We start from the raw sequence: 18,547 nt of genomic DNA on the forward strand, positions 1-18,547 counted from the left end.
CCCAGGTACCAAACGGTAGGAGAATAGAGAGGCATAAAAAGCAAAATGACTCCTCCAGTGTTCTCGGAACCGCAGTTCCTCCAGTCAGAGAGAAGGGCTCTCTTTTCTCATAACTTTAGGTGCCTGCCCAGCTGTCATGGGTCATGGGTGCCTGCCCGGCTGCCATGGATTGTCTAGGGTGTGTGGGGCAGGGGGAGGGGAGGTGCAGGTGATAATAGAAAAAGGTCAGGGAATTTACTTCATTCCAACTGATGCACAAGAGCTCTGGAGCTTTGCTGGTCTGTCTTCTGTCTGAACCTAGTGTGCAGGCTTGGGTTCCAGGTTACCCTTGAGTCCCAGGCAAGAGATATTGGAGGGGGGAAGGAAAAAACCCAGAAAATTCACCAAGAGTTTGTTCATGCCTTGCATTCTAGTTTCCTTCCCAGGTCTCCCTGCTACCCTTTATTTTTCAGAATCAGATAGCTTCTCTGCGCATTCTGTCTAGACTTTTTCATTGCACTCAATGGGAGAAACCGGATGGTGTGCTTACCGCATCTGGACCGCAGCTGGAATCCGTCCCCGAACTGTCACTCTCTCCTTACTTGAGCGGGTGCTTCTTTTCAACACCCTTTTGCTGGCTTTTCCTATTTTATGGATTTAAATATTAGTGTTCCTCTAGTTTCATCTTAGGCAACTTGCTCACTCCATACTCTCTCCCTCATTGATGTCAGCAATGTTCATTACTTAAATTATTAGATATATGCAACTATGTCACAAGTTTATATCTCCAGGCTGATCTTTCTGATCAGTTCCAAACTAGCATGTCCAACTGATTCCTAATTATCTCTACTTATCTCAAAATCATGATAATTTCAATAGTTGTGTCTAAAACACAACTCATGATTCCCCCTTCAACTCCCAGAATCAGTCCTTTTCAAGTGTCCCCTGTGCCAGTTAATGACACTGCCAGCCTTCCATGCACCTAGAAATCCCCTTTGACATCTTCATCTCTCCCACTACCGGGGTGGTTAAGGACCTAACTGAACAGCCCTCAAAGGCTTATTACTTGCATGTTTTTGTTTGGGAGATGATCAGCGAGCACGTGGGCCTTTGCAAAGCATGCACCGGGTGTCTTCTCTGTGGCAGACCTCAAGCTAAGCCATGGGTCGATAGAGGCAAATAAAATTGATACAGTCCTTGCGGCAATGAACCCACAAACTAGTGAGAGACATTAAACAAGTAAACCCTCAAAAGTCGCTATCAAATTACAAAATGTGATATATGTTCTTAATAAAGGAACCGTCAAGACAGAGCACACTGTTATTATGGAACTGAAATAAGTTTTGTGTTCCTAGAGTGAAAAAGGTAAATGGTGAGTAGTAAGATTATGAAAGTCCTTGCACGTTATCTTAAGGACTTGGGCTTTAGGGTAATAAAAAGGCCCCGAGGGATTTTAAGCAGGGAAACGACAGGGTCAGAATTTCCAAAAGCTGAAATCTGGTCATGTTATTGTTTATGCAGGAATCAGCTCTGTCACAGGCAGTTTTTATCTTCTCTGCCACATACGTTCTTCTTTTTAACAATACGTGGAAAGCATCCCTTACCTGAGACTATGAAAGTAATGATTGTGATTAGTACTGGCTGAGAGGCAGGCTAATCCAAATGGAAGAATATACCATTTACAAATAACTAACTTTAGTATTGCCTATAGTGTATAAAACACATTTTTTAAAGATTTTATTTATTTTTAGAGAGGGAAGGGAGGGAGATAGAGAGAGAGAGAGAGAAACATCAATGTGCGGTTGCTGGGGGTCATGGCCTGCAACCCAGGCATGTACCCTGGCTGGGAATCAAACCTGTGACACTATAAAACACATGTTTAATTAAATCATTTTATTGTTACTCTATTAAGTTGTCCCAATTTCCCCACTTTGCCCTCCTCCTCCCATCCCACTCCCACCCCTGCTCCCACCATCAGTTCCCTCACTATTGTCCGTGTCCATGGGTCATTCGTACATGTTCTTTGTCTAAAACACGTTGATATTTCTATGTGCTTGCTCCTTTTCACAGCAACGCTATGTGACAGAAACACTGTAACTACTGTAACTCCTATTCCACGCTAGAGAGGTATCTGCTCAGACGCCACCTTGGGTCTTTGTCTGACCGCTGGGTCATCTGTAACCTCTCTCAGTGGCCCATTCTGGTCCCCACCCCACTCTGATGATCTGCTCGGTTCCTTGTGTCAGCACTGAGATGGTAACTACAGAGTGCGTTCAGGCCCTTCAGGTTGTCCTAGTTCATTCTTTGAAGTAAGGATTTCAGTCACATCCATAATGCTGGTTATTTGTTTATATTTGGTACCGCCCGTATTATAGCTAAGTCCAGGAGGCCCATAATTAGTTCTGCTCTAATGAAAGCCTACTATAAAATATCACTTGCAAATGACTCTGAAATTGTCAGGAAATGAATGTGGTATTTGGGTTGCAACGGTTGAGGGATCTGAGCAGAAAAAGAATTACTTCTAGCTGCTACGAAAGCTTTCTGGTCAGCTCCCCCCTGCTACCCCAAAGCTCAGGGCCTGTATCTTTCTTTCTTTTTTAAAGATTCTATTTATTTACTTTTAGAGAGAGGGGAAGGGAGGAAGAAAAAGAGGGAGAGAAACATCAATTGGCTGCCTCTGGCACATGCCCCAACAGGGGACCAAACCACAACCCAGGCATGTGCCCTGGCTGGTAATCTAACCCTTGACCTTTCACTTTGCAGAACGATGCTCAACCAACCGAGCCACATCCGTCAGGGCTCACGGCTTATTTCCGCCCCCCCACTATCAAACAGCTCTTGGCGGCTGCATCTGGCATCAAACGTGTCCCCTTGCTCTGTCACCAGAATGTGGCTGTGTGGTTATTGCAAGCCTCTTAAATGTAGGTTACACATCCAGGAACACATCATGGGAACCCAGGACCTAAGGGAATGGTCTGAGAGGTAAATAGCCCAGAGCTCAACCTCCAATGCTAAACCTTCTTAGATCTTCCATATTTTGAAATTTGTCAAATAGGATAACCACCCCCTCCCCTCTAAACCCTCTCCTCTTCCCCATTCTAAAAGCAGAGGGAGGCAAGTGAGACAGCACACATGGAGGCAGAAAGAATGGAAGAAAAACTGAAATTAAAAGGAACAAAGAAATAAGAACAAATCCCCCTTCTCTTTTGGGATCAGATTTTCACTGGAAACGAATGTCTCCCGAAGAACGGCCATCCCACAGCCTTTCTCGGAATTTCTCGGGGCTCTGTTATAAATGCGACCACCAGGGCCCCACCCCAGGGCCACTGGGTCAGCGAGTGTGGGAACAGAGGCCCCACTCTGTGTTTTATTTATTTATTTTTAGAGAGGGAAGGGAGGGAGATAGAGAGAGAGAAACAGTAATGTGCGGTTGCTGGGGGTCATGGCCTGCAACCCAGGCATGTGCCCTGACTGGGAATTGAACCTGCGACACTTTGGTTCACAGCCCGCGCTCAATCCACTGAGCTACGCCAGCCAGGGCGTTTTATTTATTTTTAAGATTTTATTTCTTTCTTTCTAGAGAGAGGGGAAGGGAGGGAGAGAGAGAGGGAGAGAAACATCACTGTGTGGTTGCCTTTCATGTGCCCCACGCTGGGGACCTGGCCCGCAACCCAGGCACGTGCTTTAATGGGGAATCAAACTGGTGACCCTTTTTTCAGTTTGTGGGAGGACACCCAACCCACTGAGCCAACCAGTCAAGGCCTGGCTCTGCATTTTAAACAAGCAGCATTCTTATACAAGTAAAATATTAAAACCCACAAATGTGAATTGTCTCTGTAATTGTCAGCTATTTATAAAGCAATATACCTCATGGCTCATGTTGTTTCTTCTTCATTTTCACAAGTGGCACTTACGTCCTGATTACGTAATAATCAGTTTAAAGATGATGCATTGATGACTTTATTGAAATGCTGCTATAAACATAAAAGGTACAAAATTATAGGACTCCTGGCCCTTGTGAAGTCAATCATTCAATGAAACAAAAACACACACACACACATGAAGAAAACTTCATTAGCGTATGGGTGGTACACCGGCATAGAAACAGATACAATTTGCTCAAATATCTAATGTGCATAGACAGGCAAGGTTCAGGTGAGCAAATCAAGCGGGCTTTGCATGCCTTCCTCAGGAAGTCGGGAGTTCTGATCAGGAGTTTAGAGAAAGGGAGGGCAGCTAGGGATTCCCCGCGGTGTGGCGGAGTGAGCTCTGGAGCAGAGGGCGGAAGGCCCGGGCTGCGGTTCTGGTTTGGCAGCCAAAAGACAGTGAGCAAGTCTTCTCATCTCTCGTTGGTTCTGTCTTCTCGCCGGCATAATCCGTTCTTTGTTCCTGGATTTGAGGCAGAGAAGATGTCCAAGTTTCTTCTGGCGCTAACATTCACCGACTCGAAACTTATCCAAGTTTCCTTCTGGAACGAATGTGTGATGACTCTATAGCCCAGAACTTCCCACAACTATGAAACACAAATACAGAAAATAATACTAAGTGCAAACTGGAATCTACTATTGCCCATAGGCAATCGCTCTGTGTACACTACACACACAGGGTAGGGTGGGGGGTAGCAAATATGCAGAATTATCTGCTGAAGGGCGGGCCACTTATAGTGAAGGCTTTCCCTACCTACTAGGTGAGTATTCCAGGAACCCATCTGCATCAGTGTACTGGCTGGCGTTGTTGTGAGAGGCTGTGCTCAGCTTCAGTGAATGTTTTTTTGAAGACTCTTTCAATGCATTTATTTGCCCATTTCATGATAGGTGATTTGTGAGTGCACCTGCCCACACACACCACACTGAGCATTCCATAGTTTTTAACCAAAAACAGCAGGATCCCCGTGTCCCACCCTCCCTGTTCATCTGATCCTTCCCCAAACAACATTTTTTTGTGGTTTCCTGGATGAAAAAAAGCCCTCAAGCCCTGGCTGGCGTAGCTCAGTGGATTGAGCGCGGGCTGCGAACCAAAGTGTCGCAGGTTCAATTCCCAGCCAGGGTACATGCCTGGGTTGCAGGCTATAACCCCCAGCAACCGCACATTGATGTTTCTTTCTATCTCCCTCCCTTCCCACTCTGAAAATAAATAAAATCTTAAAAAAAAAAAAAAAAAGAAAAAAAGCCCTCAAAGGGAAACATTTTGCCAATGTGGAAGAGGTGAAACAAATAAATGGCAAAAGCACTAAAAGTCATCAAAATCACCAAGTTCAAACACCATTTTGAACAGCAGAAAAAAATGTCTCAATAGGTGTATTGCATCAAGTGGAAAGTACTTTGAAGGTGACTGAAGTTTAAACATGTAAGAATAATGCACAATGTTTTATCAACTAATTCTGAGTTGTATGGATCCCCCTCCTATCTTGCAACTGTGAAATTACAGAGCGAAGGTCCCAGCCACTGAGTTAAGGGTGAGTACATCGTCTTGAATTTCCCTGGTGGGTTCTGCCAGGGGCGCACCCTTGTACACCCCAGGCACCCAGTCAGAGACTTTCACGTGTTCGATGCAATGATACTTTGCCCAGCAGTTTTCTAATAGCGTCTTTGACTTCCTTGTTTCTTAAACTGTAAATTATGGGGTTCAACATAGGGGTAAGCACACCATAAAGCAAAGAGATGACTGTATCTACTTCCTGGGAGGTCGACGAAGAAGGCTTCAGGTACACGGAGAGGGCAGCCCCGTAATACAAGACCACCACAGTCAAGTGGGCACCACAGGTAGAAAAAGCTTTGCTCCTTCCCTCTGCGGAGCTGATTCTCAGGACAGTGGACAGGATGAAGACGTAAGAGATGCAAATGAAGAGCATCGGAACGGGCAGGAGGAGCACACTGACCACCAGCAGGGTCACGTCCATGAGCAGTGAACTTGCGCAGGCCAACTTCAGCACTGCCAGGATCTCACACGCGAAGTGGTCGATGAGATTCCCACAGAGGGGGAGCCGCAGAGCAAGGCTGGTTTCCAGCAGGGCGGTCAGGCAGCCCGTCACCCAGGAGACGGCGGCCATCTGCACACAGACCTGCCTGTTCACGACCACGGGGTATCTCAGCGGGTTGCAGATGGCCACGTAACGGTCATACGCCATCACAGCCAGGAGCACACACTCCGTGGAGCCCATGGCAAGGGACAGGTACATCTGCATAGCACACCCAGAAAAGGTGATGGTTTTCTGGGATGAGAGCAAGTTCACCAGCAAAGTGGGAATAAAGGCAGATGTGTAACAGATATCCATGAAAGAGAGATTTCCGAGGAAAAAGTACATGGGGGTTTGAAGGCGGGAATCTAGAATAGTGATTAAAATGAGAGTGCTGTTGCCCAAGAGGGTGATCAGATACATTACAAGGCTGAAGATGAAGAGAACCACCTCTAACTTCGGGTATCTAGAAAAACCCTTCAAGGAAAAAAAGCTCCAGATGGTGAGGTTTTCTCCTTGCATTTTCTTCCTTTCACTGGTAATCAATCACTCTAGGCTCATTCTCTTCATCACATGCGAGAACATCAAAGAGATGGGTAAAGCGTAATGCTCATTGTTAGGAAAACACTTGCAAACTTATTTTCATTACTGTAAGCACAATTTTACCCCCCAAATATTACAGGATAGTGTCTCTCTTGTTCTAAGAGAAGAACAATATGACCCACATAAAAAATTGATTCTTCCATGACAAAATTTAGAAAAGAATGATACTGAAAACAAGAATAAACATTTAATTATTTAATCTTGGTTCATAATCCTATGCTGGACACACAGTAGGTTTTCAGTAAAGCTTCTAAAGTACTGAATGATGAAAATATGAATGAACATTGAATAAGTTATTGAGCACGAATTAGAAAAGCAAGCCAGGTAAGTGAGGAAAAGAAAGCATGTTGCTACAACAAAAGCCTGTAATGATCTTCACTGGAAGAAGAGGAGGAACGTTGAAAGAAACCAATACATGAATTTTAAGCCAACAGCTATGAAGTTCTGGGTCTAAATGAACTATCCTTTCCAACTAACAGCTCAGAGGTCTACAGATTTGCTCAAAAACATGACGACACCATTTACAGCAGGATAGGTACCCCTTTTGATTATGTTTAAGAGCCAGTTTACAAGCCACACAGAATAACCCACCCCATTTAAACACGGATACATCCACTGTACAGTTTTATTCTCTATTGACATCCATGCTTTCTATGAGAGTGTGAATAGGGGTAAAAATTCTGCCCAGGCAAAACTCTTAGTATACATTATAATTCATGAAGACCCAGGAAATATAGAAAATAAATTGTTTATCTTAAAACCTCTTTGAAAAGAAAATTAAAGATCATCTAATTATATACGAGTCACTTAAGGTTTTATTTTATATTTCACACTTTAAGAAAAAAATTACTAAAACTTTCCTTGCTTCTGCACTGACATTGCTGGTTATCACCTTCAATCTTTTTCCTGTCCCCACTAGTTCTTTCTGCTCTAGTTTCGAATATTCTTAAAATTCCCTTCATTGCCATGCTCCATATGCAAACTGCCATCTTATGTTTACTCTTTCTTTCATAGACAAATTCCTCAATTACATGGTTCATCTTAACACTTCAGTCTTCCCTTTCTCATCACGGACCTTCTTTCCCAGTTTCTCAGTTTCAATCAACGTTATCATTTGTCTCCCGTGTCTCCATCTTTTAAAGGCAGCACAGATGGTGACAGTAGAAATCATAATGTGGCAGGTGGCATCTTATATCATGCCCCTATAAAGTAAAGGGACATAATAGTTTTCAAATAGTTTTCATTATATTGTATTACATAATCACCTTTGACTTCTCCTCCACTGTATCTCTTATCTAGCCTACTAGCAAACCCTTTCATTTTTTTGGTTTGTTTTAGTCATCTGTCCCCAAGCAGTTGACAGTGTAGGTCCAAACACCATCAGTAACACTGAACACCTCGTTCAGTATTCCAGGGAACACCGTCATTACTGCTTCCCTCCGTGGTACTTGGACAGGCAATTTTCCTCCTAAGAGCTCCATTCTTCCTTCTTCACAGTAGTTAGTGCTTATTCATGTTAAATTACTTCTTAGGGATTTCTCTGCCAAATTTTATATTTAACCAATTCTCTACCAAAATCTTATGATAATGTAAGAAACTACTTTAACAAAAATCAAAATTTTTGTACTAATGACTAGCGAAGAAAACACTTAAAAAAAAAAAGAATGAAAAATCAGCCCTGTTGCCTGGGACTCGGTATTTTCTATTGTTTACAAATAGTAGCCAAGAAAAACTGGTCCTCTCACCTGAATTCTGTCACCAACTCCAAATACTGTTTTATGATGTACTTTATCAAGTTAGCTAAATGCAAGAAAGAATTCACCCACGTTAAAAATGTTAAACATATTACAGAAAAATCAGCAGCGCAATTCATTTCTTCCCAAAGTATTGATTGTTACCTCCACAACTAAAAATACAAAGACAGCAACTGAAATAGCACGTAAATTTAAATCCTCTGTCGTGTGGGGGAATATCCATCGTCCCTGAACAATTTAAAAGTTCAGCAGCTATAGATTACAGAGGTTTGAGACTTCAGATCCTTCAGGGATAATGTCCCAAAGATCCAATTATAGCAAACTTTTAAAAGTTGAGACAGAGAGTGAACCATAGTTACCCCAAAATAATTTCAAAAAAACTCACAAAAACCAAGTCTTCTATTCTACACTGCCTGCCCTAGCTATATCAAGATTTTTCCTTGAGTGATTACAGTGTAGAAGACTGAACAGTATATAGAGGAAAAGATAGCCCTAGAATTCTAAGATATATATATATATATATATATGTATATGTGTGTATATGTGTATTTATGTATATGTGTATGTATATATATTAAACTATCCCCTAGTTTTCAGACATTAAGGGGAGAACATTTATTTTTTAAACCACAACCAATGAAAGTTTACTCTTTAAACTAACAAACGATCAGAAATTTCATTCAGTATGCATCTGTCGAGAGGACCTTAAAGCAATGAACACTCAGGAGCAATGGACACACCTAGCACCCAGATACTGGTTCCTAAATACAATTCTCAACCACAAGAAAACCCTGCTCCTTCAGGAGATGGCAGACACCAAAAAGCTGGAGATGGAAAAGGATGAGATTCACTCGGAGTGCCTCACCACGCTGGAATGCAAGGAAACAGGCAAAGAACGACAGGGACATTTCGAAAAGCCACAGATGCCCCCTTGGTGAAGCTCCCATTGGCCAAATCTGGGACTATTTTGACCATCAAAATAAATAATGGTGAAAATGGATTACAATCCATAGAATAAAACAAGAACGCATGAATTCTTGGGAGGAAGGGAGAAAGGGAGGAAGGAAGGAAAGTTGGTTCTTCCTTATAGTAGGATGCCAAAAAGTAAATATAGAAGAATGATGTAGTTAAAAATTAACCAAGGTTAAAGGTTGTTGTAGTAATAGATTATCATAGGGAAAGTGTTATAGTAAGTAATAAAAGCATCACAGTTGTCACAGGTAAAAACACTGGATGAGAAACAGGATATTTACATTCTGTCAAAGTATCTCACCACAAACCACTTACCAATTTCCAAAACCAGACAATGAGCAGGAAGACCTGGAGGACAACCATGGCAACATCACCAAGAATGGCATAAACTGACTGCATATGCCTTCCGATATAAAGCACTGAAGACGTGATACCACTTCTGTGGTGTTCCTATCAAAAATACACAACCTGAATCTGATCATCAGGGAAAACCAGGCAAAATTCAGTTGAGGAATATTGTGCAAAATAACCAGCCTATGTGGTTCAGTGGATTGAGTGCTGGACTGCAAAGCAAAGGGTTGTTGGTTCGATTCCCAGTCAGGACACATGCCTGGGTTACAGGCCAGGTCCCCAGTTGGGGGCGTGTGAGAGGCAACCAAGCGATGTATCTCTCGCACAATGCTGTTTCTCTCCCTCTTTCTCCCTCCCTTCCCCTCTCTAAAAATAAATAAATATATTTTTTTAAATATATAAGGGTTTGAAACACTGAGAGACAGAAGACTGAAGCAGGTGTTTAGGAAGAGAGGCAAAAAGCTCACAAATTTTAAGGACTAGAAGAATACAGAAGAATACTAGAAGAAACTAGTCAATGAGAAATACCTAGTAGCAGGAAAGGCTAAGGAACCACAAAATAATAACATCTCATTGAATTTTAGATTGTTGGCTGGTCTTAGCTGTTCTCTACACCACTATGACTCCCCAAAATTCATTTAAAATCATATAAACACAACATAATGGAGCTTTGGGTAACCGAGGTACAGGAGTAGCTACCAGAATGGAAAACTTGTGGGTACGAGGCATTTAAGGCAACCTGTCAAATCACGAGCTGACCACGTGGCTACCTGAGCAGAGACTTCAGTGGTCACGGACAATAAAAAACTGAGAGTTTACAGAATTAGTGCAGGAAGTCGCTGAAAAAGAAAAGAACAACAAACTCTGAAATGAAGGGGGAGTGTGATTTCCAGAGTTGCCAAATATGAAATGTCCAGTTTTCAACAAAAAATTATGAGACATGCAAAGAAACAGGAAAGCATGGCCCATATTTAATTATAAAAGGGTCACTCCATCAAGAAGACATAACAACTATGAATATATGACCTAAAACACAGACCCCTGAAATACTGGAAATAGAAACTGACGGAATTAGAGAGATAGACAATTCAACAATAATAGCTGAAGACGTTCATACTCTCAATTATTGGTAGGACTACAGTGTTACCCACAAGGATATATACAGAAGGCTGAACCACCACCATAAATCAACCAGACTTAACACCATCCATAGAGCAGCCCGGCCAGCCGCACACAAGTGCGTGCATTGTCAAGTGCACACAGAACATCAGCTGACTTCGTGCCACCATAAAATGTTCACTGCCGTGTTTGGGTTCCTCCCCTCCACAGGGCGCTCACGAGATCCATGCTGATGTGTGTGACTGCGGTCTGTCCACTTTTTATTGCTGTATGACGGTCTACTTTATGGTAACACTTTCCCCACTGTTCCGTTGAGACATCTGAATTGTCTCCATTTTTTGGCTGTTTCAACTAATGTTATAGACCTGCACATGTATTTCTTTTGGTACACACAAATGCACATTACCCTGGAGTGTATACTCAGGAGTAAAAACGGTGATAAGAACCTCTGTCACCTTCAGGAGACAGTGCTGCACGATCTTCCAGCATGGCATGAAAATTTTTCTCCTGTGAGGAACATCAGCTTCCTAGTGCTGTGTAACAAAGGAACCAGAACTTAGCGCCTTAAACCAAGAGCTATTTTCTTATATCCCACGGATGTCTGGTTCAGGAATCCAGACTGTTTAAGGGTGATATTAGTTGAAGATGTGTAGTATGAGCTTGACAAGGATTTTTGGATTAGAGATTTTTTTTTCCCCTTTAGGCAGGAGTTGGTGTGACCTGGGGTCAGAATGCATAGGCTGATTTTTTTTTTTTTTTCAGAATTAAAAGGCTCAGTAAAATTAATTAAAAGGCTGGATACATTCTGTGATTAAATATGCCCTAGCATTTGATTCAAACAAGTTATTTTATCAGGGAATTTAGAGTCTAGTATTAGGAGTTCCATATAACAAGAACACCTACAAGCCCTCAGGTCGTACACATCTCAGGATGGAATGAAGGCAGAGGGCCCAGGGAGGCTCCTCCCCAGAGGACTCAGAGAGGCCCCAAACGCACACTGGAATCTGCGGTGAGCAAGCAGAGATGGCTGAGCCTGTGGCAGGCTACTGGGCCTTTTTCGGTTTTTAAAGTGTAAGTACCAGTCAGTGCCTCAGAAGCAAAACCGTTTTTCTGGAAAACCAGTACGAATGAATGCACTACTTCAGAAGAACTGGTCATGCAGCCTTTATTTACGACTTCACGTCTTCTTAGATTTGCCTTTCAAGTAAGACTGTCACACGCTTCACTAGCGGAGTACATATTGCAGAGGGTTCTACGAAGGCTTTGCATATAAAATACAAAACTCTGTTACATATACATCCATTCACAACAGTTTGTACATTACAATGAGAGTGTCAGAGAACTCCCTGGACTTAAGGGGCAGCATGACTGCATCGCGGCAGCGGCCGGCAGAAACACCCCCACGGGCAGGCAGGCCGAGTTCACACAGTGCCCTTGCCGCTAGAGCACAGACCAGCAGTCACATCTGGTTTCTTTTCTCTTTCTTCTTAGCAAACACACAAGTAAAAGACAGAAGGGGAAGCAGTGGGGATCTGGTGGCAGTCAGGTTTCACTGTGCACCCTTTAAAAGGGTTACTTAACCCTTTTAAATAAATGCGTACCGGTGCATGTGTATCACAGGCAGACACGCTGGCAATGATAAATTGGACGCAAACATTAAAGAAACTGCTGCTTTTGATCACCCAAAAGACAACTTGACACTACTTTGCTTTGACCGATTGTCAAACCTCAGGTACCTCCTTTCCACGTATCAATACATGTATGAAGCCGTCTCAAGTGTACGGACTCCAGGAATAAGGAATTTAGCAATTAAACTCTTGACCAGCTGCTTTTACAAGTAGCACTGAATGTTCCTAGGGGGGGAAATCATAAGGATCTGTGGCAGATAGCATTGGACAACGAAGGCAGAAGACAGAAACATGCACCGTCTCCTTCCACTTGTTCGCCAGTATCGACTCCCCACAATCACAACTCTGCTTTAACCCTTTTGAATAAATGTGCGCACACACACACACACAGACAGGCCACACCGGGAGACCACGGTGCAGCATTACTCGTTGTGCAAATGACTAGGCTGGTGGAGATGAAGGCATTAAGTGTATAAACTAGAAATGTGCTTACACAGCTCCAAGAAATTAATTCACTAGCACTAAGCACTAAGGTTCAAGTATCTTAGCACCTCTCTCAGCACCATGGGAAATTTCCAATATTAAATAACAAAGTTTAAAAAGCATAAAATTTGCTGAGGCCTGAGCATTTCACATGGGCCAAGAGCACAATTCTTGCCCTTACACGTGGTTTCTGGCATCACCTGGCCTGCCCTGGGCTCTGGCCTGGGAAGAGCGCCCCAGGCACCGAAAACGAGAGTCCGAGGGCGCTTCGTGGGCCGGGGAGCACTGACCGGGAACACTCTGTGAGGCTGTAAGCTCGCTGCCGAACACCCAAAGTGGGTTTTTTTTCCTCTAGCAGAAGCTGTTCTCAAGCGGAAGTCCATGACAGGTTCCTTACCACTCATGATGCTGCAAAAACAATGACTACTTAGTATCAGCTAAGAGGATGTTTCGGTAATAAACACTCAAAGATTCATTTGCGAACCCTGTCCCCAGTCAGAAGCGACCCCAGACGTGGCACAGCCAGCCGAGACCAGGCACGACCACGGCGGTGTTTTCAAACCGAGAACAGCAACCCTCGAGTGAGTCGGGAGAGGAGTTCAGTGAGCAGCAGAAATAGCAGGGGTGCGGGAGGGTCAGAGTATACCGCACACAGGAGGAGTCTGAACTATTTCACAAAACGTTTATTTCAGTTAATGATTTTATATTCATTTTCATTCTCTCTCTCACACACACACACTGTTCTGGGTCAAGTGTGAACAATTGTTTTTACTATGAGTCACAGTCAAGGAAGTTTGAAATACACTGCCCAACAGAGACCCCCAAAAATACTGGCCACGAAGTCTTCCGCCTGGTGGTGATGTCGGAGAGGGGTCAGTAGTGAGTGTAAACCAATTTTGTGCCTGGAATCCAAGGTAAGCTACAATGTTCTCATTTACCTTAAACACTTGCTTAGTCAAACTTGTTTTTCTCCTTACCCTATATTCTTAGGCAGGGGTGTAAACAGTTTAAGGAAAGGAAGAAACCCTGCCTGTAATTATTTGCTTGAGTGGTATCATGTTTTTCCCAGGTGGTACACTAAAATGCTTTCCTTTCTATTCTAAAACCATACTATTAATATAAAAGTGGGTATAAAGTTGTAAGTTGTCTTTCTGGTTCTGAGAATATGAGTGAATGGTCCAAATCAAAACAGTCACGGTTTCATTGTCGGTTGGGGTTTTGCAAACTAAGCAACCGCAGACAGACAGAAGGGGCACTCCGGCCCTGACCTACCTGTGTCTGCCCATGGAAGGACGATCAGAATGAGCCCACAGAGACTGAATTCTCCCCACGACTTGTAAAAAAAGATGCTAAACAGTTACTCCCTAAAAACCGATCATCTACACAAATGACAAAACAACGTTCAGCTTCTGAACTTCAAGAATCCAGTGATGCCAGTTCAGTTCCGGTTCAAGGCCTGCTGTGTGCACCCACCGTGGGAGTTTCTCAGGTGGGCCGGGCGAGCGCTCATCATCGGCAGCAGGGGGTAAAGGACAATTTCCTGGGCCAGTCACCCAACACCTGGACCCTGGCCTTCGCACGGGCCTCAGAAAAAGCAGCTACGTCATCATATAGCATGCTTCTTCAGGTGTAGAGCAAGGGGGTTAACTGAAGTGATTCACAGACTCCCTTCCTGAAATACCATCTAATTTGGATGCAGTTCTAAGAGTCTGATCCAGCTTGCTCTGCGACTTTGTCTATTCCTTTAATAACAGCTTTAATCGTCTAGTACCTACTTCCATCGGTTTTACTTACAACCACCTCTCAGACATCCATGTTCCACTAAGCTCACTCAGCCCACATAATTTAAAAACATCAAATAAAATAAAGCTAATAAGGAACAAAAATTTAAGGCATTTTTTTTTATTATATCAGCCAAGGAATGATGCATGCTACAGATTAATCTTTACTTTCCCCCCTTTGGTTCTTTGGTTTTCCAAAGAACACCACCGTTTCAACCCCAATAAACATGGCACTTGTTTGTTCCTTCCCCTTCTAATTTATTCCAGAGTTTCAAGTGTTTTCTTCAGTAACGATGCTTTCTCCTGTAGCTCAGGTCTGCTGTCTGTCTCCATAGTCGCTAGAGACTCGATCAGGAGCACTCTGCATTCAGATGTCAAACTTTCCCACTGTTTCGATTCTGAATGAAAAGAGAAAGAAAAAAAAAGATTCCTCATAGAACAAGCAAGCAAAAAAGAAAAAAAACAAAAAACAAATTAGTCTTTCTGCTTTTCCTCCATACACAGTATTCCCAAAATAAACGCATAGCAACCCCTTGGTAGCCATTCAGTGTGTGATGATCACAGGTTCTGCGGTTGTGTCAAACCCTAGTTACTGGCAGCAGCCTGAGAGCACGTCAGGCAGTCATGTCCAGTACGGGTGGGGCAGAGAGAATCGGGGGATGCTGCAGAGAAATGGGAAGTAGGAAGGCAAAGCACGCGGTGACAATAAGGCCATTTCAACAACACTAAAACCCTCTTTAAGTGTTCAGTAAAAAAAAAAATCTTGAATAAATTTCTTAATTACAAAGTCAGTGTCAACAGATGGCATTTTATGACTCCTTTCTTTCAGGGAAGGATCAGAGAAACTCAGAGAGTAAAGGTCCTGTATCTTGTTGCTGAGGTTCAGCCACTTGCGAGTGGCGTGGTTTCAAGAAAGTTATTTCACCGTTTAGGCTCATTCCACTCATCCAGGAGAGATTCGCACACATCTGGCACACAGCGAGACAGCTAGGTGCCTAGTTCTACAGAGTGAGGGAAAAAGGGATTTCAAGATGTGCAGCGTTACTGAGGCTAAAAAGCCAGTTTTATGGAGCCCCAGGGGAGGCGCTTTAGCAGCTAAGCAAAAACAGAAAGGTAGAAATTGCAAACAAACAGGACCTGGAGAAAACTGCTCCTTATTCTTAACCCCATTCTTAACCGTGGGGTTAATAAAAGAAGAAGAGAAAGAAAAAAGGAAAGAAGGCTCCTTTTTAAATCAGTAACAGATACCACCACCAGAGGAAATGTTTTCTATTACCAGGGACCACCAGAAGAAATCCTCTTGATAAGAAGGTTTAAAAAAAGAAAAACAGGAAAAAACAGGATTAAGAAAACTGCTATCAAATCAGGTGATTCGGGCGGATCGTGGCTCAAAGGCTCTCCCAGCTGCACCCTTGCGCTGCCTGCCGCTCCTCTTACTGACGTGCGTGCAGTAAGCTCTGCTACAAGTGACCCTGCTGTGATGAACCAGGATCACATCAGGACTCACGCTGGAAACAGGAACTATGATTCTAAGACAACTATAGCTTCACAATACGTAAAACATATGTAAGAAAATACTTAACACAAATTAAAGGTTTTAGCTTTGTCTATCTCACTTGGATGTGTGTGTGTTTGTATTTTGTTTATATATATATTTAATATATGTATGTTTGTATTTTAGAGTAAATGCTTACTGAAAAACAAAAACAAAAGCTAAAAACCGTTTCTAAAACATATGCCATAAAACACCCTGGCTTTCTGGTCCTCCAGGCAGAGCAATCGAGAACTCACCTTCAAGTTTTTTAAGCAGTAATTCTATCACAGATAAAGCTTCTGTTCTCACAGATGAGTAGGTCTTATTTTCTAAGAAGAAAATCACATAATGCACATTATTTGTTTTATATGCCTTATAAACAAAAGCTCCAAGATTTAGTTAGTGTTACTGAAAGACGTTCAGACATTATAAATTCAGGGAAAGACACGCCCTTTCTTACGTAAGCTCCCCTTTGCATGTTATTTATTATTAAATGCTTGAAATGTGCCACATGTCCACATCCGTTACATTAAAAGAAAAACACCAGTCAAATATATCAATCACCTTAAAATGGCAATATTTAAAGGACTCATTTTAGAAGTGGGAATTCAAAAGACACTATCGCAAACACACAGTGATCTTCTCATAATACCTAAGAAAGGTCTTTAGGCTTTCATGACCTCCTCATTTTAACAAAGAACATCACACAACCCAGGGTTAGGGCCAAACCAGGCAGGGACACCTGCCTGGGACCCTGTAAAGCCTAGTTTCTTAACTGCCGGCTCTTTCTCTAAAAGCACACTGCCTCCAAGAACTACAATGGGAATATGCTTCCTTGGCGTCTACTCTAGACACAGCACCTAGATCCCAGTGACACTGTCTACCGGAAACATTAACACACAACCAAACCTGCAGCAAGAAAAGCACAAAAGGACCTTCTAACACCCTGTTATGCCGCAAGCACAGAAGTGCTTATAGGGATGATGGTGACCTGTCAACAGGGCCCAGGAGACAGCCTGAAGGAGCTCCCCCTGGCCCACCTGGGACAATGTCAGCAACAAATTAATTAATAAAAATAATTAATTATAAACCAATTGGGGAGAAAGGAATCCCTGAATCAGCATCAATAATAAAGAGATAGGGAGAGGGAGGGATCCTGCTTACGAGAGGTTGCCAACTGCCAAACGGTAAGCGTGGAAGAAATGCTGAGCTAGAACATCACCCCCATAAAGACTGACTCGGCGAGAAGCATCAACACGCCGGGCCTCGCAGGCATTCTGAAGGGGGAGGCCTGCCTACACGGTCTCGGAGTGTCTCTTCCCAGACTGCACTGTTAGTCGAGGTTTTGAAGAGAAAGCGGGTTATTGGAGCTAGGAGTATGTTCCCACAGGCTGGTTATTAGACACAAGGTGGGGAGGGGTAACTGTATAGTAGAGAAAATTGAGTGGTACCTTGCCCAGGTAATCAACACTGACATCGCCAATGAGGGCAGATGGACACCGTGCCTCCTGATGCGAGGCACGTCACTTACGGAGGGAGTATCCCACCTGGGGAACCATGACCTGGATCTAATCGTGAGGAAACATCAGACAGACACCAAATGAAAAACACTCTAGTTAAAAAGGGGGGTGGGGAGACTTTTCTTCAAAACTGTCAATGTCATATAAGACAAGGGAAGGCTGAGGAAGAGTCCCAGATTAGAGGAGAATAAAAAGATATGACAACTAAATTCAGTAAGTAACCCGGGCTAAACTCCTTAATGGAGGGGAGGGGGAAGATTCTATAAAAAACATTACCGAGGCAAGAGAAAACCTCCACTATGGACAGCAAACATGTGACTAAAAACCGCATCAGCGCCACGCTGCCCCGAGCTGGCACCTGTGCTGCACGGACGGAAGAGCGCGCCCACTGGAGAGCTCAGGAGTCGGGGGCCGGGCGTAAACAACACGCTTTCACACGGTTCGGGAAAAATGCGCACACAGAAGTGCAAACGGTAAAGTACATGGGCCAAAATGATAACAGATGATGACTTCAGTTAAAGAATACATAGGCTCCATATGTACTGTTTTTTTTTTTTAATGCCTTGACTGGGCCCCTCGGCAGGGGGCAGGAGGAAGACGGGGCTGGCACAGGCCGATGGGAAAGTCACCCCCCTGCACGGCACCCCCCCTCCCCGCCCTGGGGGACAGTGTGGTGCGCGTCTAGGGGCAGGCCTGGCAAGTCGTGGGGCTCAGGTTTTTGTTTTGCTTGTCTGTTTGCTGGCTTTTTTAATCACCGTATTTTGCCATGTAGAATGTGCTCCCATGTATAAAGTGCACCCACGTTTTTGGCCCAAACTTTCAGGGGAAAAAATCTTTCATTTTAATTTTTAAATTCAATTTTGTACT

The 18,547-nt window shown here is 43.3% G+C and overlaps 2 protein-coding genes across 4 annotated transcripts in view; both read right to left on the bottom strand.

The window, feature by feature from the left end:
* Positions 1 to 5,448: 5,448 nt before the first annotated feature.
* On the bottom strand, positions 5,449 to 7,202 carry LOC114508777 (olfactory receptor 2K2). The gene has a single exon (XM_028526864.2). It carries the CDS (start codon positions 6,455 to 6,457, stop codon positions 5,507 to 5,509), a length of 951 nt encoding a protein of 316 aa, XP_028382665.1. The 5' UTR covers positions 6,458 to 7,202; the 3' UTR covers positions 5,449 to 5,506.
* Positions 7,203 to 14,731: 7,529 nt separating this feature from the next.
* Positions 14,732 to 18,547, bottom strand: part of ECPAS (Ecm29 proteasome adaptor and scaffold) — a 100,624-nt gene continuing 96,808 nt past the window's right edge. For all 3 annotated transcript variants that reach the window (XM_028506366.2, XM_028506362.2, XM_036022046.1), the window contains exons 48-49: positions 16,418 to 16,489; positions 14,732 to 15,024 (exon numbers count right to left, since the gene is read on the bottom strand). In XM_028506366.2, the coding sequence (XP_028362167.1) occupies positions 14,885 to 15,024; positions 16,418 to 16,489 (212 nt within the window). In that variant the 3' untranslated portion in view covers positions 14,732 to 14,884. The remainder of the gene's footprint in view (positions 15,025 to 16,417; positions 16,490 to 18,547) is intronic.

Source organism: Phyllostomus discolor, chromosome 3 (genome assembly GCF_004126475.2).
Source record: "Phyllostomus discolor isolate MPI-MPIP mPhyDis1 chromosome 3, mPhyDis1.pri.v3, whole genome shotgun sequence".
NCBI classification, from domain to species: domain Eukaryota; kingdom Metazoa; phylum Chordata; class Mammalia; order Chiroptera; family Phyllostomidae; genus Phyllostomus; species Phyllostomus discolor.

Coding starts and splice junctions, on each gene's coding strand:
- LOC114508777 (XM_028526864.2), bottom strand. CDS start 6,457: ATGCAAGGAGAAAACCTCACCATCTGGAGCTTTTTTTCCTTGAAGGGT.